The sequence below is a fragment of the Mixophyes fleayi genome, chromosome 1 (genome assembly GCF_038048845.1).
Source record: "Mixophyes fleayi isolate aMixFle1 chromosome 1, aMixFle1.hap1, whole genome shotgun sequence".
In the NCBI taxonomy this organism is placed as follows: Eukaryota; Metazoa; Chordata; class Amphibia; order Anura; family Limnodynastidae; genus Mixophyes; species Mixophyes fleayi.
Window position 1 is genome coordinate 170921242 of NC_134402.1, and position 26752 is coordinate 170947993.

The 26752-nt window shown below is 39.6% G+C and overlaps 1 protein-coding gene across 1 annotated transcript in view; it reads left to right on the forward strand.

Annotated features, from left to right (window-relative positions):
* PDE6B (phosphodiesterase 6B) overlaps positions 1 to 26752 on the forward strand; it is a 57162-nt gene that overhangs the window by 9380 nt on the left and 21030 nt on the right. Inside the window, exons 2-9 of the mRNA XM_075203938.1 lie at positions 4278 to 4430; positions 7472 to 7561; positions 8812 to 8952; positions 9653 to 9727; positions 10589 to 10653; positions 10894 to 10960; positions 13836 to 13883; positions 17023 to 17172. Of these exons, the coding sequence (XP_075060039.1) occupies positions 4278 to 4430; positions 7472 to 7561; positions 8812 to 8952; positions 9653 to 9727; positions 10589 to 10653; positions 10894 to 10960; positions 13836 to 13883; positions 17023 to 17172 (789 nt within the window). The remainder of the gene's footprint in view (positions 1 to 4277; positions 4431 to 7471; positions 7562 to 8811; positions 8953 to 9652; positions 9728 to 10588; positions 10654 to 10893; positions 10961 to 13835; positions 13884 to 17022; positions 17173 to 26752) is intronic.

Below are 26752 nucleotides of genomic sequence, written 5' to 3' on the forward strand. Positions count from 1 at the left end.
AAAAGATGACCAACAATGATGATGTGGAAGCTTATCTAACAACATTTGAAAGACATTGCGGAGAGTCAATGGGCAGGCCTATTGGCTCCCTTCCTCTCTGAGGAATCACAAAAGTCATATTATGATTTCAGCCTTACTGATGTTAAGAAGTATGATAAACTAAAATCCAAGATTCTGACTTGTTTGGGTGTCACAATGTCTGTCAGAGCACAACAATATTGTTGCTGGGGATACCAGGTTGACAAACCTCCATGCTCTCAAATGTATGACCTCATCCATCTCACCTAAAAGTGGCTACAATCTGGGAGTTTGACAGGGCCACAGATTGTGAAAAGGGTTGTTATGGATCGGTATTTGCGATCCCTACTTGCTGTTTCGTGCAAGTGACTAAGCCACAGAGTCCCTAATATTGTAGACTAACTTGTGGAGATGGTGGAGAGGTATGTGGCAGCCGACAAACTGATGAGTACATCCCACTAGTTACGCAAAGACAATCTCCAGTCACTTCTGGTAAGACTGTTCCATGGGAAAAGAGTGCTGGGCAGTGGAATGTATTGAAACCTCCAGAGCCTGTAGGCTTGGAAACTGGACATAGGCCAATTGTGCCAAGAAGGTTCCCTCCTCATTTAAGACTTGATAAAAATGTGATTAGATGTTTTAGAGGTTGTGGCTTAGTCCATATTTCTAATTGTTCACTTACCTCTGAACCTATGCAATTTAATAGTGTTTATTAAATCACTGACTATTTTTCTTTGCCCAGCTAGCCTGCACAGCCAACTGACAGGCTTAGCCAGATAAACAAATGTGTGTAATTACGGTAGAAGGTAAACGGATAAAAGCTCTGCTAGATTATGCTAGTATGGTTTCTCTTATTAAAGCAAGTTGATAAGCCACTTGAAGCTTCAAGGGAAAACTATTGGGGTAACCTGTAAACATGGGGATACTTGGCATTATGGTACTGCTGAAATGAACTTAGCAACACAGTGTGGATCCTTGATAGCCACTGTGGGAGTTCCTTGTTTGGTGCAATATTGAGGAGAGACTTTTCCCACTTCTGGAAGATGTGGGAAACACAGTCTGATACAAAAGTAAATAACCCAAACTCATTTGATAATGTTACTGATACAGTGGCAGTGGGAGCATTCTCAGAGTCTGAAGCGTTCCCTTGTTCAAGTATGATTGAGAAGTCCCTATAGACACTGATAGTAGGTTGTCCATACCCTCACATGACAATGAGTCAAGGGATGTTGTGTCAAATGTCCAAAAAGGAAAACATATTGTGGAACAGTTAATAGTTCCTAATCATATAGAAGAACGGTGTTAGACCTAGCTCATGGTCACATAACTGCAGGACATCTAGGGGAAGAAAAAAACATCAGAATTTTGCAGTGTTTTTTTCTGTCCAGGGGTCATTAAAGATGTTTCTGACTACTGTGCATCCTGCCCTGAGTGTCAATACCATGCTCCTAAGCCACATTATAAAAGTCTGCTTGTTCCGTTACCCATTATCGAGGTCCTGTTTGATAGGATAGCTATGGATTTGTGCAGACCTCTAATAAAGTCTGCCCGGAGTCATCCATATATTATGGTAATTTTGGCTTACACTACCAGATACCTGGAAGCGATACTGTTGCAAAGTACATCAATAAATACGTGTCTTTAGCAGAACAGGGATACCTAAGGAAATCCACACTGATCATGGTATCCCATTAATGTACAGAAATATGAAAAAATTATGCAGTCTGTTTAAGGTTACGCAGCTGAGCATATCTGTGTATCACCCTCAGACAGGGCCGGATTAAGGGAATGGAGGCCCCTGGGCTAAGGGGGCCTCCATTCCCCCGTGTGGAGTAGTTTTACAAAACCATAAATAATATGTGAAGGAAGATGGTAGATAAGTATGGAAAAATTGGGATTATTTGTTACCCTCTTTATTACTGACTATAAGGAATTTGATCGATATTGCAAAGGAGACACGAGAGGGGCAACCCAGTCCCTATAAAACTGTGATTGAACATGTGTCTCAGATGCAGGAAAAAATAGTTGACGCTGATAGTCAGAGACCACAGGAACAGGCCCAACAAGCACGATGAAGGGTGTATAACCATAATGCCAAAATACTCACCTTTGCTCCCAGGGACAGAGTGCTTATTTTGGTACCCAAGGTAGAAAGTAAATTTCTGGCCAAATGGCAAGAACCATTTGAAAAAATGGAAAGAGTGGGGTAAGTTAATTATAAGGTACACCAGCCAGCAGAAAAATGCCAAAACAGATCTACCATGTTAACCTTATAAAACCTTGGAACGATAGAGTAGCTCTTTAAGCAACTCCGGTCCCTCCGGTAACTGCTATACCTCTGGATTTGAAAGTAACAGCAGCCAAAACCCTCTCAACCATTCTAAAGCATGAGGCTAAAGAGCTTCTCATAAGAAATAGAGATTTGTTTTTGGACAAGCCGAGTAAAACCACAATCATTAAACATGACAGTCACTGAACCGGCGGTTAAGGTTAATCTAAAACCTTATAGAATACCAGAAGCCCAACAGGAATCAGTGTTTAAAGAAATTTTAAAAATATTGGAATTAGATGTAATAGAAGAGTCACATAGTTAGTACTAAAGTCCCATTGCACTCATTCCGAAGCCTGACGGGAGCTTAAGACTTTCGTAAACTAAATAATGTGTCTAAGTTTGATGCCTACCCAATGCCTTGTGTGCATGTTCTCACTGAAAGGCCGGGAACAGCACGGTACTTAACCACTTTAGATTTAACAAAAGGGTACTGGCAAGTGCCGTTGACAGACAAGGCAAAAGAAGAGACAGCTTTTTATGCACCAGAGGGGCTGTTCCAATATAATAGGTTACTGTTTGAGTTACATGGGGAACTCACCACATTTCAACAAATGATAGACAAAATTCTGAGGCCCCATAGAAAATATGCTGCTGCTTACCTTGATGATGTAGTCACCAATTAGTCCTGATTGGCAATCTCTCCTACCCAGGGTACAAGTGGTGCTGGACTCCATCAGTGGGACAGCGTTAACAAAAAGGGCTACTTAGGGATGGAGGAGGTGAAGTATCTGGGGTATAGGATAGGCAGAGGTCTGATACAGCAACAATGTAATAAAATTGAGGCAATACAAAAATAGCCACAACCCTTAAACAAGAAGCAGGAGAGAGCCATCCTTGGGATCACAGGGTATTATAGAAGGTCTATTCCCAATTTTGCTGCTATCACTGTCCCATTGACTGATCTTACCAAGAGTAAGAAGTTGGTTATTATTAATTGGAATTATGAGGCAGGAAAGGCTTTTTAAGCATTGTGCACCCAGCCCATTTTGATGATACCTGATTTTATAATGAATTTGTTACTGCAAACAGATGCGTCGCATGTAGGAATAGGTGCGGTGTTATCTCAAAGCAAAGATGGTGTGGAGCATCCTCTTATTTATTTAAGCAGGAAGATGAATGTACATGAGAGAAATGATACCATTATTGAAAAAAAAGCTTTGGAAATTAAATGGCAAATGGAAATATTAGGTCCTTTACCTTAGAGAGAGTGTTCCTTGTTGTATTAGTTAGAAGTCACACAGGCTAGGAATTTTGTTTATGTTTTGTTAATTTTTGGAGCTGCTAAATAAAACTAGCTGTGGCTACTTGAACCAAGGCATTGGACTGGTGTGATATTGTTTGGCTCATGCACCACTACATTCCTTGTTAAATAGACTTCCCCATGCTGTGCTTTGGCCAGCTTCACCGAGGGTTCCATCGAAAGCTGCTCCCAGCAATCTCCTTCACCATCCCAGGGGCTTTGATGAATAGGAAACCGCTGAAAACTCCCATTGTTGCCAGATATAGGGCTTTCTTCTATTGATAAATAGACCTCATAATCTTACCTGTCCTAAAACCAATTTGAAAGTCACTAGGGCCCACATAGTAACCAAAATAAATATTATTGGTATAACAGACATCATATCAAAATTGACCCTGACCAAATGTGGTCACATAGGTATAAAATAATCCCATTCATGAAAGGGATAATGTAAAGTGGAAATAAAACAGGTTGGATTCAAGTATCATAGCTGAAATAATATTTGTTATGTCACTTGTAAGTACCATTTTATTACATTTAGAATGTTTCTAACTATTAAAAATCTATTTTTCTGTGCAAAAAATAAACACTATTAACCGTAATTGTTATCATTCCAGTTCTATTAATATAATGGATATGTGGTCCAGTTTTGTTAATGCTATGGTTGTTTTTTTTCACTTTAAACAGACTACAACATACAGCAAATTTGCAGATGAACTTACAGAATATGACACAAGAAATATACTGGCTACACCAATTATGAATGGAAAAGATGTTGTTGCAGTTATTATGGCAGTCAACAAAACTGATGGTCCATTCTTTACTAAATATGATGAAGATGTAAGTATTTATTTTCTCCTATTGAAGTTATTTTATCCCAATTTCATCTGTTTGTTTTGCACACATCAGATGAAGTCACAGCAATTCAAATCACTGCAGACTCTGCTTTCTGAATTATATCAGATCCCATTAGGAAACTGAGCAATGTATTTTACCTTCCTGATTCATATCAGAAAGTTTCAAATTTTGTGTTTAGTGGTACTTAAGGAGCATTATAAATGGTGTGTCATTGAGAAAATTAGCCATCACCAAAGGTGTGAAAACATAATCCTTATCCATTCTGCTGATGGACCTCTGGATTTCCCACAAACCATTTTTATGGCTACCGAATAAAGCCATATTTCCACCATCTGACGTACTTGATCCATGGCTTTGAACTCTTCTTCCCCGCATAGGCCAGGAAGTCTTAAAAAAAAAAAAAAAAAACACTTAGGGCCTGAGTCAATAAGGAAAGTAAGGCAAAAAAAGGAGTAAATGTTCTCCGGAACAAACCATGGCACAATGCAAGGGGTGCAAATTAGTTTATTATTTTGCACATAAGTTAAATTCTGGTAATTTTTTCATCTAACACACAAATACTTGATAACTTTATTTTTACATTGAAATTTAAAGTTGATCTAGGACTTGCCCTATCCCAACTATAAATCTGTCCCCACCTTTTAAATTTACCTCCCCTCCAATGCAACATGGTTTTACCCAGGTGCAAAGTTACTCCTTTTTTATGATTTGCTCTCCTTAATGACTCAGGCCTTTAGTTTGTAACAGTTGCTATTGTCTTGTAGAGGACATATATATTAATCCAGAACAGTGCTTAGAGCACATAATATCTCAGCCCCATGTTCATGGTGAGAGTCTGAGCTGAAGGAGCAGTTGATTTATTGTTTTGAACCTGTGTTGAAGATGGTGGGAGGATCAAATGGGCTGTATGACTCATCAGTCGCCATAATAGAAGGTACAGTACATTGTTTTTTTTGATACTGCAGTATCACTCTAATCATATCTATTTGGAGGATACAATGTAGTCTTCTTTTCATCATCCAATCAAACAATCATCATCAACATCTTTAAAAGGCAGAAACAATTACAATGGAGTGAGCTATTCTGGACAAAACCTCAAGTGCAGCTGACCCAGTGGTGTGGTTCTGTAATGTTTGCAATGAATGGCTCTGTCCAGTTTCACAGGTAACTTCAGCCAGACAAATTGAACAAATTCAAATGCCTTTCACACCAAGCTGAAATATAATACAATAGCATGAATGGTATTTCCAGGTATTTTAGGTTTCCCAAGCCTAATGATGTTAGAGTGGGCTCCGTATTTGTGGTATGACCTGAAGTCATGGACACTTAAGGTATATAAATGTAGTTGGTAAATGATGGAAGTTAACTCTATGAATCAAATCTTAGTACCATTATATACCTTAAGCGTCCGGCAACTTGGTATGTACATGATATAAAAAAAAAAAACTGTGGCCGTACATCATAATGAAGGGTAATGTTATGACCACAACTCTTACTTTAATCCCATTTCTGTAAGTCTATAAATATATTGATTTATTATATTTATTATATTATATATTGATTAAATATATTGATTCATTACAACTTCATTTATCATATTATTTTATTATTTTTACATCCATCCAGATCTAGGCAAATTATTCACTCTGTCTCCCATTCTCTTGGGAGACTAGACCATTTTTGCAACTTAGATTAGAATTTAAGATTTTGTACTTCGTTATGATCTGAACAACTAGCATGTGTAATTGATTATTTTTCAAACATTCTAAACATTTGATATGTTTCTTTTATTGTTTTTTCATTTGGTCTTTATTTTTTGTTCTGATCTATGTTACTTTCTGTTCTCTTTTTTTTTTATCTACAATTACCTAGCTATAGCTATAGCCATAGCTTTACTGAACAGGGTAGATTACAGAAATTCACCATGCAAATGATTGGTGAGGTCTTAACATTGTGTTTTAGATTGCTACCAATCACTGTATTTGGTCCACATGTGTTCCTATTATGAGACAACACGTACAATTATTTAAAGAGAGTTTTAGAACTCTGTTTGCACTGAAAATGCCTGAGGAAGTCACTATGTGTGATGAAACGCGTTGGTTTCATAGCTGTATATCATCATCACTATTCAAACCTTGGAATGTATTAGAATAATCAGAAAACATCTTGAAAGCCGACACTGCTTTAAAAAAAAAAAAGACTACCAGTGTGAGTGTGCAAACAACACCCAGGCCCAATGCCTAAGGGAGCATTCCCAAAACTCCATCCCTTTACAGCTACTGGGGAGAACTACCAACCTGGGATTCCATCGGCAGTCAATGACCATCAAAGGGATAAATCACTCACTTATAGAGTGAAACTTCCCTTCTAGATGATATTCCGTTCACTCGGGTTAAATTAGGACAAAGTTGGAGCAATTTTTAATCTCATCTCATCATACTCAGAAGTGTAATAACTAAGACTGTGTTCTCTACCATTGTTCATTATGGATTTTTGCAAGAACAGCTGGACATTATATGAACATTTGAATTCTGAACTGCAATTTAAATATTTTGGTGTTTATTTTTTTTTTTACTGTTTGTTGTTTTTTGTTTGTTTAAACTACATGTGGCCAATCTGTTTTTTATGTCAATTTAGTCTATAAATTGACTGCTATTAAGTTCATGCCAATAACTTTTTTTAATAAATTCACAGTATCGCATTAAATTCTATTCTATTTTTCATTAGACAGTAGTTATTCTCATATCCTCTAGAAACACAATTCATGATGTATAATACTCTAATAAACCAGTATATTTTTATCATGTAATTCAAGTTGATACTACCAAAATTCACATTTTTCACCCAGTCTGAGTGGATGTAGTGCTTGAGTAATTTTCTGTATTTTTATCTGAGCTTGGGAATATCTGCACTCAAGCAGCTCCCATAAAGAATTAGTACCACAATTGAGTAAATTTTGAAAGCAGATCAATTGTTCTTTAATCACATATATGGATGTACTGATTTTGTTTATTTAATTGCAGGTGTTTTTGAAGTACTTGAATTTTGCTTCATTAAATCTGAAAATATATCACTTGAGCTATCTACATAACTGTGAGACAAGACGAGGCCAGGTAAAGTTGCTATAAAGAATGTGGGTCTATAATATACATCAGTATGTAACAGCATTGTGAAAATATGTTCCATGATATAATAGAGTTTTAATAGATCTATAAATGTATATACACTAGTGTGCAGAAGTTTAGAATCACAAAGAAATCTCTAGGTTTTTGAAAGAATTGATTGATTTTTGTAATCAAGGTACCATTAAATTGCAAATATAGTCAAGACCAGTGTTTGAAGTGGGGGTGTATACAGTGGTATGTCTTCCTTAATCGTAAAACTGTGACATTCTATTTCATTCGCTTACATTTTATATACTGCCACTTCTAAATTTCCACTTTGACCACTGGTTAAGGCAACACTGATGCTGAAAATGACTATTGCTGTTTGAATTTACGGGTTTATACTGTATTATTCACATATGTCTGCAAAGCCCCTTTTTCAGCAGCCATTACTCCAGTGTCCTAATGGCATATTCTCAGTGGGCACAACAATACAGCTTTGCAAAAAAAAAAACATGTCAGTCCATTGTTGTTTGAGAAATAAAGGCTATTCCATGCAATTGTCAAGAAACTGAGAAGTTTCATACAAAGGTGTCCACTACAGTTTTGAGAGAATAGGGCAAGCTGGATCTAACTGCAGGATACTGGGATTATAGGCAGAGTTGTAAAGAGAAAGTCAGTCATATTTGAAACTGGCAAATAGGAAACAAAAAAAGGTTAAAATGGGCAATAGAACACAGACCTTGGGTGGCGGATGACTGGAAAAGAGTATTATGGATGGATGAGTCTAAGTTAAAGTAGGTTCGATGAGGAGAACACATGTCCTTTATAGAGGAAATTAAAAGTTGCTGGAGGAGTGCTCAATGCCTTCTGTCAAGCATGATGGTGGAGATGTAATGGTATGGGGCTGTTTTGGTGCTGCTAAACTGGGAGATTTCACAGGGATTAATGAACCAGAAAGGTTACCACTCTATTTTAGAAGGTCATGCCATCCCCTGTGGTCAGCACTTGATTGATGCAAAAACTGTCATGTTCCATTCAATTACATTTACCGTATTCCCACTTCTCAATTTCCACTTCCACTACTCTATGTGTGTGTGTGGGTATGTGTATATATATAATATATTTAATACAACATGTGTTGTGTGTGCATGTATATATGCAGCTCCTTAATACAAAATATGTATAAATCCTGATAAAACTTTCAGGTGGGACATTCTGTGCAATAGAATGAAGATATTTTTGTATCTATTCTTCAGGTATTGTTGTGGTCAGCAAACAAAGTCTTTGAAGAGCTGACAGACATTGAAAGACAATTCCACAAGGCCTTCTATACAGTGAGAGCGTATTTAAACTGCGACCGATATTCCGTTGGTCTTCTAGACATGACAAAAGAAAAGGTATTGTATGTGCCACAAAATACCTATCAATTTCATTCTATGGGGCATATCCAATTACGATTCCGGGCGCGTTATTGCCGGTAATACGATACCGCAGATTTTCGTACGCAACCCTATGGGCTGCAAATGAAAATCTACGTTACTGCGGTACCGTGGATTAACTTCGCGGCCCGTTCCGGCGCAATCCCGCGGAATCGTAATTGAATATGCCCCATCTGTTTCAAACAATGGCATAAATTAAAATATTTATTGAAGGCTGCAAAACCTTTCCAGAATAATTATACACTAAGGGGGAATTCAGTTGGCCCCGTTACTCTCGAAAGTAACGCGGCCTGCGCACTTTTACCGTTCATGAGATAATTTTAACCCGGACTTGGGCTCGCGGCTCCCTGAGTCACGAGCAAAAATCAATGTTAAAAATTACCGTACTAACAATAATGTGCACTATTACCGTAGTAACAGTAATAGTGCGCAGGCTGCGTTACTTTCAAGAATAACACAGCCAATTGAATTTCCCCCACAGAAATGTAGTTTCACAACAAAATCTATGATGACGGAAGTTTTTGCAAATTAACTTGATTTTGCCTCCCTGTATTTTTTGCCATTTAAATTAAGTTATAGCAAAAGTGAAGCAGGATAGTCGATATCTTTTTCAATCAAGGATTTTATTAACTAAAAAGTGACAATGCTTTTTCTCTAGGAATTCTTTGATATGTGGCCTGTTCTAATGGGAGAAGTTCCTCCATATGCTGGACCCCGTACTCCAGACGGAAGGGTAAGTTAAATATAGGGTAAGTGCACTTCTTTGTCTAATCTCAAAAAAACACTCCTGGGAACCTTACGTTTATTTGTATAATAAACACATGCCCAAATAATAGAACCACTGGATTAATATGCCCAGGGATTCTGTGCGAGTCTGGAGAAGTTATTCCAAGTTTGTACTCACCGTTTGAAGTTTGAAAGTAAAACCCTTCAGATGGCAATTATTGATGCAACTTTGATTTGTATTGACAGCATGCTACAGCAAGAGTATACATTCAAACTCCACACTCTGAGCCTCGGACCAACACAGGGGTGCAGCTGTGAACGTATCTTATATCCGGCATATGCACGTCCGTATTCATGTCCGTTTAGTTGTTGAATACAGGTCAAGGTGCGCTCTGCTCTGACAGACACAATACACTGGGGAATATGTCCAATACATATGTAGAATATAAAGTCCCAAAAGAACGCACGGAAGAAAAACGAAAAACTATTAATGTCTCCTATTAATAATATAGTCATTAATAACATTTATGTTCCCATAAAATAGATTTATTAGGATGTTATGAATGTCTACCGAGCTTCGCACACCCTTACTGTACATTAACTACATGCATACACACCAGGCCCCTCCCCGTTCAGGCTATGAAATCATAGGCTGTAGTACGGGTCCTTTGTGCTTGAAGATGAATTGGGTGTTGCTGCTTTCACCAGCATATTGTCCGGGTTCTGGGCATGGACATGAGTGATTATAAGCAAAATACGACACTTAACACAATTTACTTAATGAATCAGGCCTGAAGTTTTTGCTGATCAATTCAACCTATGCATTATATATGTTTTGTTACAACAGAATACGTGTTTGTTTTCTTAGGAAATTTCATTCTACAAGGTTATTGATTACATTCTACATGGAAAAGAAGACATTAAAGTCATACCGTAAGTGAATTTAGAACCTTGTATATGCATATTTTATCTCCTATTGTAGACAATAGGCAAATATACACCAACTCACTATTTTTATGATGCAATTTATATTTGTTTTGGAAAAATATTTGCATTTGTTTTCCATAAAAAATGGCATGGCTTAAAAACCAAATTGAAATAAGAGCTAGCTTAGTTTTTATGCAAAGTATGCAAATTTTTACAAATTAATTTATTTTTGATTTTCTCTTTAAGAAATCCTCCAGCAGATCACTGGGCTTTGGTTAGTGGTCTCCCGGCTTATGTTGCAGAAAGCGGATTTGTAAGTCTATAATTGATGCAATAAAGAAATCTATGTCGAAATAAGTCTCTGTGTAGAGTTCATGGTAAAAAGTTAGAATTAATACATATGTAAAACATCTTTTCTTAGGATGGTGTATGAGTATGAGAGTGTGTGAGTGTGTTCTGGTTCCTGGTCCACTAGTTTATCTTTACTTGAGGTGTGCAGTGCCTCCACCATGGTCTTCAGACAGTAAGCTCTTTTTGGTGTAATGCCCTTGTTCAGTGGCACTAGAGGAGACCAAGGAACCCTCCGCCCCCTTACTCTCAACCCCAGGCCTGAATACAGAAAACACACATCACTCTGTAGCTAGCTTTAGAAACCACAACGATACATTTATTTCTAGAGTGGTTCCCCAAGCTAGTTTCTTTTTTTTTGTAAGTTTGCATAGTGAGTGCTCATTTAAAACAGTATATCGGATCACAGGTAAATTAAACAGCAGATTAATCTTTAGCTTTTCATATAATAACACACAGCTCTTAATATTCTAAAGACTAACTTCAGAGGTACCTCTGCATCTGAACATTATTATGGCAAGCAGTTTGCAATAAACAGTGACATGTTAAAACACGGCAGTTGAAACCAATATAACTTTCACATATAAATATGACTGTCCATAACAATATACAGCACACATCATAAAATGCATTTGGTATTCATACCTACAGGTACGATTACTATTCAGTAATACTATATGAGTTCTCAGTGGAAATAAACTGGTGACTGCAATACTCCTATGGTAGAGATCCTTCCAGCAAGCAATAATAAAATAGTAATAAACACAGATTTATTCAATACTTGTCACAAGTAGATAAACTCTAGTTTTCATAACAATACCGGTCTCTTATAACTAATTTCCTATATGACTCAGTCCATAAGCTTGACTATCTATCCCTAAACTTACTCTTTAAAATGTAACTCAGTCTGGGAACAAGGGTATAGGTCACTAATCTTCGGGACTTCCCACCTGGTCCCTGACTAATTAAACAAATATGTATATTTGGCTCAGTCTTTCTAGTAAAACAGGAAGTATAATAAAATTAAAGGGTACTTATCAATATATTGCTTCAGATTCAGTTTCAGACAATCTCCTCAGGATTGAGACCGGTATTTAAAGTGGTGTGAAAGAGTCTTATCTCATGCTTGTCAGCTTTAATAATGTACTTTGTCTTGCGTCTGGCAATCTTGTTTCTTTTTCTCACTCTGTTATTACCACGCCTCTGTCATGCAAATGGGCTCCTCTTCCTCTCATGTAAATCTCTACTGTTTTTTTCACCTCTTCTTCCCTTTCCCCCTGTTGGTTAAATTTCAGCCTGGTGCTGTATATGTTGCTCTGTTTAGTCTCCTCTTGTCTCTCTCTTCTACGTCCTAACTTCCCACTTCTGCCTTCTGTCCATTCTCTTGCTTGCCACTTTCTTCTTCTCCTTCTTACTACCAGCCTCCATTTTCTCTGCCCCTCTTTTTTTTCTTTTTTTTTTTTTTTAGACCAAGCACATTCTTTCTTTCACAATAACCGCTCTCTATTTCTTCAGACCAACCACTCTTTTTTTTTCTTCAGACAAACCGCTCTTCTTCCTTGGCTCCGTGCTTGTCCCTGGCCTGCCGGGAGATGTAGTTTCTCCCCTGGCAGCCAGAGATGCGAATTGCGCGTGCGCGGACCGCCGGGTCCCGCAGCGTCACACGTATGCCAAATAATAAGATACAATATGAATGTGGTTATAAAACACAGTAAAACTAATAATTTAAAAGATGTAGGCCCTGATTCATTAAGGAAACCTAAGCAAAAGTGAGTAAGGCAAAACCATGTTGCATTTGAGGAGGATGTAAATTTAAAATGTGATTGCAGATTTATATTTGGGGTAGGGCATGTCCTAGATCAACTTTAAATTTCAGTGTACAAATAAGCTATAAAGTATTTGTGTGCTACTTGGAAAAACAGTCTGTATTTTCCTTATGGGCAAAATGATAAAGTAATTTGCACCCCTTGCATTGTAACATGGTTTTGTCCAGAACACTTGAGTAAGAAAACTTCCTCATTTATTTGCTTAACTTTCCTTAATTACTCAGGCCCATAGTCTTGATAAATTTAGTGCATTCGGGGCATTAGGAACCGGACTCTCTCTTGAATTCTGCTTTAAGAAAAGTCAGTTTAGGACTTGTGAGTATCACAAATGTCTATACTGTCCAGGTATAGCCGGTGATCTTACACACACTACTTGCCAATTAACAATAATTTACAATGAAGTATTTCACTATAGTTATTAATATATGCACAGTATGCACATCATGATACCAGAGGGCTGTTATACATAGTGACATCATGTTTATTTGTGTGTTTTGGTGGCATTTGGACATATTTAGGCCATTTTTCTATAAGAGGAGTGAGTTACGAATTGGAACTCTTCCTTTAATTTTCTATGCTTAATACAGCTTCCTCTTTTGCTTACCCTTAAACCTGGACCTTGTGAAAACATGCACACTAACTCTGAGGGGCGTATTCAATTGTTCCTCCGGCCGCCGGAAAAACGAGCGCTCTAAAACTATTACCGTTAATACGGTAATTACTCGCTGAATTTCATCTCGCAGCTCAGGGAGAAATTTAGCGAGTAAACTACAGTATTAACGGTTTTTACGCGCAATATTACCGTATAAACGGTAATAGTTTTAACGCACTCGTTTTTCCGGCGGCCGGAGGAACAATTGAATACGCCCCTGAGATCCTGTACAAAATATGGTAAAAAAAGACACAAAAAGACAAAAAGCCAAAGCCAAAAAGAAAATATGTTATCTTGTAGCAGTTGGCAAACAGTAATTTATTACATACTGTTTAAATTATACTTTTTCCACACCTTTCTAGATCTGTAACATTATGAATGCAGCTGCAGATGAAATGTTCAAATTCCAGGTAAGAATATCCCTTTTAAATAAATAGTGCAAAGCTTATACAGTAGTCATTTATTTTGACACTTGTATGATTTCTTTGCTTGTGGTTTTAAGACACATATCATGACATCTTTTCAAATATTTTGGTGTTTAGAGCTTTTAGTCCAAGCTAATGGATCACATAGGCCCAGTTACAGCTAATAACTAGAAGAGTAGTATATAATACGGAAGTGGAAGTACACAAGGGGTGAGAGAGAAGTTGAACAAAGATAATCGTTGAATAATCACAAATGATGCTCCAGTTGAGTAATTATTTATGAAAATACTATATGATGTCAAAAGAGGCTGCAAATGTTACTATACAGTCACCAGCACCTTTTGGTGCTCCAAACTATATTAATGGAAAAAATGAATCAGGAGATTTAAGAGATTTGGAACATTACGTAATCTGCATAAATTGTTATATGAGAGCAAAGTCAACAATTATAATATTCTCAGGAATTTAACTGTCAGTAATAAAGACAACCAAGAATATGACAATGTTAAAAATTAGTGGATGTAGAAGACCAATTTCAATGATGTTTCAATTCTTTGTGAATGTTCAAAATATAATCACAGGAAACAACAGGCAGCTGACTTTTCCTTACTTCAGATTGATCCAATGTGTTGTTTTATGCATGAATATTTTTACTATATACATTGCTTTATTGTTTCTTCTGTGCTCTTCACCAATGCTCTGTCTTCTACACAGAGTTTGTAATCTCTATGAGGATTTGGCAGTGTTTAATCTTCAAGTTTGTAGACCCTGGCTTGAGAATCTTATAATACTGTTAGATTATGAATGTTTGTACTCATTACTGGTCACAGCTAAGCCCAGCTATTTAATTGTACACTATCAATAAATATTATGCACAAATTATGTTTAAGTATAGCTTTAAGAAGGGTAGACCTAGTTACTATGCCGTGTGAATAAATCTTTGCCCAAAACTTATTTTTCTTACTGTTTTATTGTTGAAATAAACACAAACACATTGTTACTCCAAATCAATAAACAGAGAATAAAACATTAACATCACCCTGACTGTTCATCCTGGATTGAATTTGTTCAGCTTTGAAATATTTTCTCCTTTATCACATGACCTGCTGAGCTGAGTGTGAGTGCATTGCCATTGCTTGTGAACCCATGAGTGCTGTCACTGATGCAAGGCAGTTCTAGCAACTATGTGACAGCAGCAACAAACATGATTAGGTCACCAACTGTTTGCTTTGCTACTGCCACCAGGGGCATGTTTTGAATCAAGTGGTCCTCAGTGCCAGAGTAATGCCTGAATTCCTCCTTCCCCACCTCATATGTGGCAAGTGGAGAATAGAGTTGGGGCAACTTATGTAATGTATACCCTCCACTCTACCCTTGTCATCTATGCTCCCTCGCCAGTCTCCCATTGTCATGTGTGCCCCAAGGCCTCCACAGGTTCTTACCTGCTGCAGGTCCCAGTGGAGGAGGGCTCTGCTTTTCACAGCAGCTCACACTGTCAGTCAAAGACTGTCCTGCTCTCTCCTACCTGTTTTTACAGCTTTCTGTACCTGCTGCTTCTGGTTTCTTAAACTCTATTGCTAATTATCCAGATCCTGGAATGTTGGGGCCCTCCCAATGCTCTCGATTTAGTATGGACATCCCAATTTGCAACCACAAAAGGGGCTGAGTTTAACAGGAAAGTGGGGAAGCTTTTGAGAATTGTGTCCCGTTTGTGGGCGGAGTTTGGGAGTATTGGGACAGGCTTATTTTGGACAGCTTTGGAGATTCTAAATGTTGAGAGGTATGCTATTTGCTGACTAAAAGGCCAAGTAATGAGTAGTACTCTTGATAAATTCTAGGCCCCTGCAACCAGTCCCAACATTAAATCACATTAAATAAATAACTTCCGCCTGCTGCTACATTACATGAATATCCCTCAGATTACATTAAAACTCCCATCTGCTTCGCATTACATGAATAGCACTGAATTACATTAATACCCTCCCACACATATCATTTATACCCTCTAATACACATTACATTAAGATTCCTTCACAAATTACTTTGACAACCTCTTCCCACAAAATATATTAATTCCTTCACCTCTACATGCAATATATTCATACCATCCACCACACATTTTACATTACTACCCTCCTCACACATACTTTACAATAATACCACTACACACTCACATTACTTTGGTAGTCTCCTCCACACACATTACATTAAAAGCCTCCCCTCACACACACTACATTAATACCTTTCCCATACAATTTACATTAATACAATCCCCCACACACTTTACATTAATACCCCCCACATTACATTAATAAACTAACACTCTGTCTGCCTCCTGCAGGGTCTTTACAGACTAAGTAGCTGGCATCAGTCCCACATATGCTGAAGGATGGAGGGTGGGTTGGGCTTAAATACATGGAGGGGAGGAGTAAGTAGGGGGTTGTGAGGGTAAGGTGAAAAACAAAAGGGAATAGAATGACAGAAACAAAGGGGTTTTGAGTGTTACTCATGGGCCATGTGCACCGCTCACATGGTGGATACAGCACTGATCCCAGTCATATTATAATAGGAAAATAAAATGCGGAAGGCGAATTGAGACCTTCAGAATATGAAGCTATGGAGCGGGATTGGAGAACCATTTTGCAAACAAGCTGCTGTGCATTCTATGCACAAAACTTAATATCCGTTATTTCATTCTGTATGGCATTTGTCAGAATCTGCCCATGTTCTAGATATATAGCTATCTGATTTTTGCATACAGTTCCATAGGCTCCATTTCACCATTAGAAGGAAGAGTGCAGCTGGGGTAGCACAACTTTTCTTACTTTGCTAAACATCTGCTGAAGAATAAAAATAATTAAGATGTGGAACATTTACACTCATTTCTTAGGTATACAGGATAATTCAGTTAATTAAATAATTTTCCTGTTACATTTGCACAGACACTGACAAACATGTTGAATTTTGCAAGAGTAAACTGACACAAGATCAGGAAGTATCTGACTTTTCTAGCTGTACCAAAAGCCATGGAAGTCAACACAGTAGTCTTTACAGTCTAGTTTACATTAGTCCAAGTACATACAATGTCCTTTCAGCATAAATATATCATTATTTTTTTCTCAAGAAAGAACCACTGGATGAAAGCGGATGGGTTATTAAAAATGTCCTAGCAATGCCTATCGTGAACAAAAAGGAGGAAATTGTTGGAGTTGCCACTTTTTTCAACAGGAAAGATGGAAAACCTTTTGATGAGCAGGATGAGACTTTGATGGAGGTAAGACTACTTTCACAGTTTATATAAAATCTATTAGTGCAAGAAGAATCTCTAGGTACTCTGCCTTCTACAAGATCAATAATACACAAGTGATGCTATTACATGTATAAATCACTTATTATCATATTATCATATATCATCACTTCATACATGCATCTGCAAGTTCTAATGTCATCACTTCAATGTTCATTAGGATGTATTTAAATGAGTACCGCGTCCCATACTGTATTTATGGATATTAGTTGGTCACATGGCATTTTTGTGAGTATATTATCCCGTAGTGTACCATATCTTTATAGTGTTAACAATTAGAACCCAATAGTACTTGATAGGTTATTTAGAATATGTTTATATAGTTCTTTCACTATGCTTATGCTAAATCAAGAAAATAATCTTGTTAGTTTTATGTTCTAGGTTCTGTGATGTCATTAAAATAGTTATATATACATAATATATAATAATTTTGTGCACTGTCATGGCTCAAGTTTTCAAGGTATCTATGTCTCCACCAATTCACAGTTATGTTATGGTCAGGCCTCATTTGCAATTCAGATATGTAATGGGATTCATATAAATGAAGTACATCATACTTGCCAAATATTCCTTACAGTCTTTTCATACAACATCCCTAAACCCTATTACCAAGGGTGTAACTAGACATTTGTGGGCCCCATAGCAAACATTTGGTAAGGGCCCCCCCTTACTGCCCAAGGATGAACATCTCACATACACATGGGTCTTTGATAGGGAAGGAGCCCTCCTTAGCTATTGACACCATAGCAGGTGCACCCCTGAACCTATGATAGTTACACACTTGCTTGTTACATCAATGACGTGAAACACATTAGGATGAGCTATCTACTCGTGATCTGCCTTCTACACTTGATGAACTAATTTCCCTGTGTACTAAAATTGATTTACGCTTTTGGGAATGGGCCCTGGAGAAAGGAAGGGGTGAAAGGGTTAAGCCACATCACCAACTTCGGTCCCAGCAGTCCTCACCACCAAATGATGAGCCCACAGCATGGATTACATTATCCATGCTGTAGGTACAGGCATTGCCACTTTAAAACCGCAGTTTCCATTCGGACCATTACAAATGACGTCATTTGTTACCGTCCAGGTTTTGCAAGGTCATTTTTTCCACATGGAGAGAATTCAAGCTGCCGCAAATAGCACTTGTCAGTAACAATGTAAGTCGCTATTTGGCCATTACCGGGGTTGTAGCCATCACTATTTTTTCGTCGGGCTGTACAGTGTCGGATTTATTTCATCCAGAAAAATGACTACCACCGACCTAAAACACTGAGTGACATAATGTCACACATCCACTGATTATAATGCCCCCACAGCGCCCCCTACAGAGTGCTGCTGCTGACATGAAGCAAACAGCTTCTTACATGTGAAACTGTCGGCTGCTCCTCAATGTCAGCTGTACGCTGGGAGTTTGGCACTTGGCTATGATCCCAGAGCCAAACACCACACACCCATTGTGAGGCGCTGAGAATGCTGCCTTTCGTCTTGCCTGCCAAGCTAAGGGGCAGTGGGGGTGCAGGGGGCGCACTTGTGGGGGGGGATTCCAGTTAACCAGAAACCCCCCTTTCTCTAATCAGGGAACCTCCCAGATAGTGGATATATTAAATTTACTAAAACACATTGTGCCTGATTCATTAAATGAATAACTTTGCACCTTGGCAAAACCATGTTGCATTGGAGGTGGAAGTAAATTTAACATGTGATGGCAGGTTTATAGTTGGGGTATGGAATGTCCTAGATCAACTTTAAATTTTAGTGTACAAATAAAAAATGAAAAAACAGGCAGTTAACTTATGTTCAAAAATAAAAAAAAAATAGTTTGCACCCCTTACATTATAACATGGTTTTGTCCAGGAGAAAACGTACTCTTTTTTGCCCTACTTTCCTTAATAAATTAGGACCATTGTCTGCAGCCTAGGAAACATTTCCATGAGCATCTGAATGTTTCCATGAACATTGGCCTCAATAAAATGGCCACCGTCACTTTGTTAGATTTATTTAAACCAGTGTTCACATTAATGTGCAGCTTACTTTATGCCTCATTATTTTTATATAACATTTTATCATATGTATGTACATTTTACTTTTCTTATTATAGTTTTCATATTGCACTACATCACTACTACCTAATTTCTGTTTTGTATGTATGCAACTCTGAATTGTTTTGTTATGCTGAATGTATGGACACTGCACAGTAGCACTTCTCTTTATGTCATGTTCATGTTGTACATATATACACTGCACCGTACCATTTCTTTTAATACAATTCTTATGCACTACATACTGACACTGCACAGTACCACTTTACTTTATACAATTCTTCTTCTGGACACTTCACAGTGCCACTTTTCTTTCTGTCATTTTCATGCTGTACATTTATGAAAATCTCCCCTGTCATTGCACCACCAAAAGTCTCGGAATCCTAGCAGTAGACATGTTTTTTAAAAATAAAAAAAAATTAAGTTAAATTTAAAATATTAAATTACGTTAGAATATCCTGGGATTCACAAACATTTCCTGATTAAAGTAAAATTTTCAGAAAACCTTGAACAAAAGCTCTCAGTAGCTACTTGTGCTCCAGTACGTCTTACACTCTGTGACTGAAACAAACTTCTTATTCATACTTGCAAACTCTCCCGGAATGTCCGGGAGACTCCCGAAATTCGGGTCAGTCTCACGAACTCCAGGGAGGGCAGGCAAATCTCCTGCATCCCGCTAGCATCTCAAAATGACGTGATTCTCTGTGAATAGCGTCATTTTGGCCCTTCCCCTACGACAAACCTTCATTTCCGTTGTGGGGGTGGGGCCAAAATGATGCGTTTGGCCGAGCCCCGCCCCCTCTCGCCCTTTAGTCACGCCTCTCTCCTGGAAAGAAGTTGCCCAAAGTAGACAAGTATGTTCTTATTTACAGTCATATAATTCAACTACATAAAAGTGTCTGTCGGTTTATTGCAGCAACATTGTTTGTGCTTTGTTCCAAAATATAATATTTGGAAAACCCCCTCTAAAAATCTTGTGTTTGCCCTTTGGGTGGGGGGGGCACTTCCCAGGGAATGGGGTGCACCTTAGGATACCCCCCACAGTATGCAACATCACTGGACAGCACACTATGTACTCAGACTTTCCTCTGTGGCCTGGCTGTGGCAACTGAGCCATATTTTAAGTGGGAGGAAGTCACTGCACGGTTAATAGCTTCCTATTGGTTCACACGTTTGTACCCACATAGAATATGCGCTCTGCAACGGCTTTTGCTATTGCCTGGGCTGCATATCCAGCTCTGGCTTTTGCCAAAGCTTCATGCGCAGCTTGGGTACCCAAGTAGCATTTGAGATGGGACCCGGGGTAACTTTCGGTAGCCCTGTGGAAGGTAACTGCACACAAAGGTTGACAACAGTCATCTATCGTCATCCTCTGACTGTATCTGCCAACTTGACAGATAATGATCTGAACAATTTTGTCATTAAGATCTTGTTCATGCCACAAGTAAAGCATCATATTGGCTGCTTGGTCAGCATGAATTAACTTGAGTTCAATTTCTCTTAAGGGTTGGATTTTGGAATTATATATTTTTGTGTGTGTGTGCGTGTGTATATATAATTTATATATTTATATATATATATATATATATATATATATTAGGGATGTGCACCGGCGACTTTTGAGGTCTCGTGTTTTGTGTTTTGGATCCGGATTTTCGTTATTTTTGAGGTTCGGATTTGTCTCGCAAAACACTTGACGAAAGGTCTCGGTTCGGATTTAAGGTATTGGATTCGGATTTTTTTTGAAAAAAACATAAAAAGTTTAAAAATCAAGTTTTTGGGCTTATTTTCACTCCTAGGCTATTATTAACCTCAATAACATTCAATAACAAGCATTTCCACTAATTTACAGTGTATTCTGAACACCTCACAATATAGTTATTAGTCCAAAACGTTGCAAAAAGGTATCTTTCTGGACTGCGTAGAGGAGTGGGTCACCACAATATATTAAAAACCCTGAACTTTTATGAATCGCACCAATAAATGTACCTGGACTGCGTAGAGGAGTGGGTCGCCACAATATATTAAAAACCCTGAACTTTTATGAATCGCACCAATAAATGTACCTGGACTGCGTAGAGGAGTGGGTCACCACAATATCTTAAAAACCCTGAACTTTTATGAATCGCACCAATAAATGTACCTGGACTGCGTAGAGGAGTGGGTCACCACAATATCTTAAAAACCCTGAACTTTTATGAATCGCACCAATAAATGTACCTGGACTGCGTAGAGGAGTGGGTCACCACAATATATATAATAAGAAAACCATCAACTTGTTTGATTCGCACCAATAAATGTACCTGGACTGCGTAGAGGAGTGGGTCACCACAATATATATAATAAGAAAACCATCAACTTGTTTGATTCGCACCAATAAATGTACCTGGACTGCGTAGAGGAGTGGGTCACCACAATATATTAAAAACCCTGAACTTTTATGAATCGCACCAATAAATGTACCTGGACTGCGTAGAGGAGTGGGTCACCACAATATCTTAAAAACCCTGAACTTTTATGAATCGCACCAATAAATGTACCTGGACTGCGTAGAGGAGTGGGTCACCACAATATATATAATAAGAAAACCATCAACTTGTTTGATTCGCACCAATAAATGTACCTGGACTGCGTAGAGGAGTGGGTCACCACAATATCTTAAAAACCCTGAACTTTTATGATTCGCACCAATAATTGTACCTGGACTGCGTAGAGGAGTGGGTCACCACAATATATTAAAAACCCTGAACTTTTATGATTCGCACCAATAATTGTACCTGGACTGCGTAGAGGAGTGGGTCACCACAATATCTTAAAAACCCTGAACTTTTATGATTCGCACCAATAATTGTACCTGGACTGCGTAGAGGAGTGGGTCACCACAAGATATATTAAAAACCCTGAACTTTTATGATTCGCACCAATAAATGTACCTGGACTGCGTAGAGGAGTGGGTCACCACAATATATTAAAAACCCTGAACTTTTATGAATCGCACCAATAAATGTACCTGGACTGCCTAGAGGAGTGGGCACTGGGCACCACAATAAAATATATAAAAAACCTTCAACAGGTCTGCATTACACTACACATACGGCTGCTCCTCCATCCTCTCCATCATATACATGTTGGCAGGGCCGGTGCTAGGGTCCACGGCGCCCTAGGCATTTTTAAAAAAGCGCCCCCCCCCCCCGCAAAAATCGCCGCCCTCCTCCCTCCTCCCTCCTCCCTCCTCACCTTGTCTCACCACCGCCGCCTCTCTGCTCCATCTCCTCCCCTCCACTCACTGACACTAGTAAGTGGAGGGGAGGAGACGGAGCAGAGAGGCGGCGGTGGTGACAAAATAGCCTCTTCCCTCCTCCCCGTGCATCTAATGCAGTGCGGCGACCGTGACAGGTATGGTCAGCGGTCGCCGCACAGTTTTAAAGTCTTTTATTATTCTGTGGTGCCCTCCAGGCGCCCTCCAGAGCCCGGCGCCCTAGGCAAGTGCCTAACTTTGCCTAATGGGAGCGCCGGGCCTGCATGTTGGAGTTTTAGCGTGTGACAACCTCTTGTTTTTGATAATGTCAGTGCATTTTGAATATTTTTCAATTTGCCCCACACCACTGAATGTACTTTATCTGTGATACGCATCTATCTATCTTGACTGCGTAGTGTGGTGGCCCCGGTACACAATTTGGTACCGAGGCCACAATATAATTAAAAAACCCTCCACGTGTCAGAATTCCACCAAACAAGTATCTGGACTGCGTAGTGGGGTGGCCCCGGTACCCAATTTGATACCGGGGCCACAATAAAATAAATACACCCTCCACGTGTCAGAATTCCACTAAACAAGTATCTGGACTGCGTAGTGGGGTGGCCCCGGTACCCAATTTGATACCGGGGCCACAATAAAATAAATACACCCTCCACGTGTCAGAATTCCACCAAACAAGTATCTGGACTGCGTAGTGGGGTGGCCCCGGTACCCAACTTGATACCGGGGCCACAATACCTCCTCCAAACATGCTACAGACAATTCGTCATTGAGATCCCATCAAGTATGTTAAAGACAGACAGGGTCCAAGTGTTATTAGTTGACTTTGTAAAGAAAAAAACTGTCCCTGTTGCACATAGTCGTGCAATGAAGACTTACTTTTTCATTTAAAGGCACGATCTTTCAAGTGTAGTGTTTGTAAGTCTAAGTCATATTATACTTTTGGTAAAATTGGTTTTTTTTGTTCCTCTTTATGTTAATTAATTAGTAATAGAATTAAAGTAGGAAATAGAATTAAATAGAATTAAAGTAGGAAATAGAGTGGTATAGAGTTGTAGTGTGGTATAGATAGAGTGGTCCACACAATATAATAATAAAACCCTCAACTGGTCTGAATTCCACCAAACAAGTATCTTGACTGCGTAGTGTGGTGGCCCCGGTACACAATTTGGTACCGAGGCCACAATATAATTAAAAAACCCTCCACGTGTCGGAATTCCACCAAACAAGTATCTGGACTGCATAGTGGGGTGGCCCCGGTACCCAATTTGATACCGGGGCCACAATACCTCCTCAAAACATGCTCCAGACAATTCGTCATTGACAGACCCCAGACAGACAGGGTCGTAGTGTTATTGTTTGACTTTGTAAACCCAAAAAAATGTCCCTGTTGCACTTGCACATAGTCGTGCAATGAAGACTGACTTTTTCATTTAAAGGCACGATCTTTCAAGTGTAGTGTTTGTAAGTCTAAGTCATATTATACTTTTGGTAAAATTGGTTTTTTTTGTTCCTCTTTATGGTAATTAATTAGTAATAGAATTAAAGTAGGAAATAGAATTAAATAGAATTAAAGTAGGAAATAGAGTGGTATAGAGTTGTAGTGTGGTATAGATAGAGTGGTCCACACAATATAATAATAAAACCCTCAACTGGTCTGAATTCCACCAAACAAGTATCTTGACTGCGTAGTGTGGTGGCCCCGGTACACAATTTGGTACCGAGGCCACAATATAATTAAAAAACCCTCCACGTGTCGGAATTCCACCAAACAAGTATCTGGACTGCATAGTGGGGTGGCCCCGGTACCCAATTTGATACCGGGGCCACAATACCTCCTCAAAACATGCTCCAGACAATTCGTCATTGACAGACCCCAGACAGACAGGGTCGTAGTGTTATTGTTTGACTTTGTAAACCCAAAAAAATGTCCCTGTTGCACTTGCACATAGTCGTGCAATGAAGACTGACTTTTTCATTTAAAGGCACGATCTTTAAAGTGTCAGAAAGAGAGAGAAGACACAGGAGAGGAGAGTTGTAGCTGGGGACCTGGGGTGGAAGCTCCCAGGCTCCCCCAGCATTGCCTGGAAGTCTGAGCGTGGTGACTGAGCCAGGGCAAGGAATGTGTGCCCTGGATGAGGGGGAGAACTCCATGCCACTATAGTGAACCCAAGAGAGAGGGGGACACTGCACATGGAAGAGGCCCTGGAGTGAGGGCTGCTACAAGAGGCATGGTAGCTGTAGTGTCAGATCCTGAGGCTGAGAGTACACAGAGTGACGTGTCAGAGCACAGGAGACATTATCCCCGCAGAGGAGGGATGAGCTGCAGTTGAGAGGTATGTTGTTGAAATAGGACATGCACACTTTAACAAACCAATCATTTCAGCGACAGGGCCTACCAAACAACTTTGACTGAAATGATTGGTTTGTTTGGGCCCCCACACCAAAAAAGCTATTCATCTCTCCCTGTACAGACTAAACAGGCTCTACTGAGGCAAGATGTCGTCCTCATCCTCAACCTCTGATTCCTCTCCCCCTACAGTGTGTACTTCCTCCTCATCACACATTATCAATTCGTCCCCGCTGGACTCCACAACCACAGGTCCCTCTGTAGTATCTGGAGGGCAGTGCTGTACTTCATTGAGGAATTGATTATTCATTTTTATAAACATCATTTTTTCAACGTTGTGAGGAAGCAACCTCCTTCGCCGCTCACTGACCAGGTTCCCCGCTGCACTAAAAACTCTTTCCGAGTACACACTGGAGGGGGGACAACTCAGGTAAAATAGAGCCAGTTTGTACAGGGGCTTCCAAACTGCCTTTTTTTCCTGCCAGTAACAATATGGACTGTCTGACATGTCTACTTGGATGGTGTCAGCAAAGTAATCATCCACAATTTTTTCTATTGTCACAGCATCCAATGCAGCGAGAGTAGACATGTCTGCAATGGTTGGCAGGTCCTTCAGTCCGGACCAGATGTTATCAGCATCCCCGCCAGTGCCTCTTTTGGGAAAACTGAGCTTTTTCCTCGCAGCCATAGATGTGGAAGAAAATGAGGGTGGAGCTGTTGGCATGTCACGGTCCTCTTCAGAGGACAATCTCCTGACCAGCAGGTCTTTGCACCGCTGTAGATTTGTGTCCGCCGGAAACAGAGACACAACATACGCTTTAAACCGAGGATCGAGCACGGTGGCCAGAATGTATTCCTCTGACTTTAAAAGAGTGACCACCCTCGGATCCTGGCAAAGCGTACGAAGGGCTACATCCACAAGAGCTACATGCTTGGTGTAATCGCAATGGCTTACCAGCTCCTCCCTCACTTTCTCCAGCTGCTTCTGCAACAGCCTGATCAGGGGAATTACCTGACTCAAGCTGGCAGTGTCGGAACTGACTTCTCGTGTGGCAAGTTCAAATGGCTGCAGAACCTTGCACAACACGGAAATCAGTCTCCACTGCGCTTGACTCAGGCGCATCCCCACTCCTTTGCCTATGTCGTAGGTGGCTGTGTAGGCCTGAATGGCCTTTTGCTGCTCCTCCATCCTCTGCAGCATATAGAGGGTGGAGTTCCAGCGCGTCACAACCTCTTGTTTGAGGTGATGGCAGGGCAGGTTCAAGCTTTTTTGATGTGCCTCTAGTCTGCGGTAGGCACTGGCTGAATGCCGAAAGTGTCCAGCAATTTTGCGGGCCACCGCAAGCATCTCCTGCACACCCCTGTCACTCTTGAGGTAATGCTGCACCACCAAATTAATGGTGTGGGCAAAACATGGGACGTGCTGGAAATTGCCCATATTTAATGCCCGCACAATGTTACTGGCATTGTCTGACACCACAAATCCCCATGAGAGTCTAAGTGGGGTAAGCCACTGGGAGATAATTTCCCTCATTTTCTCTAATATGTTGTCAGCGTTGTGCCTCTTATTAAAGCCTGTAATGCACAATGTTGCCTGCCTTTGCATGAGCAGCCATTTTGTAGATGCTGCTACTGATGCAGCTGTTGCTGTTGCTGCGGAAGGGGATGCATCTACCCAGTGGGCTGTCACAGTCATATAGTCCTTCGTTTGCCCAGAACCACTTGTCCACATGTCCGTGGTTAAGTGGACAGTGGGTACAACCGCATTTTTAAGAGCACTGAGGACACTTGATCGTACTTCTCTGTACATTTTTGGTATCGCCTGCCTAGTGAAGTGGAATCTCGAGGGGATTTGGTACCGGGGACACAATACCTCCATCAACCCTCTAAATCCCA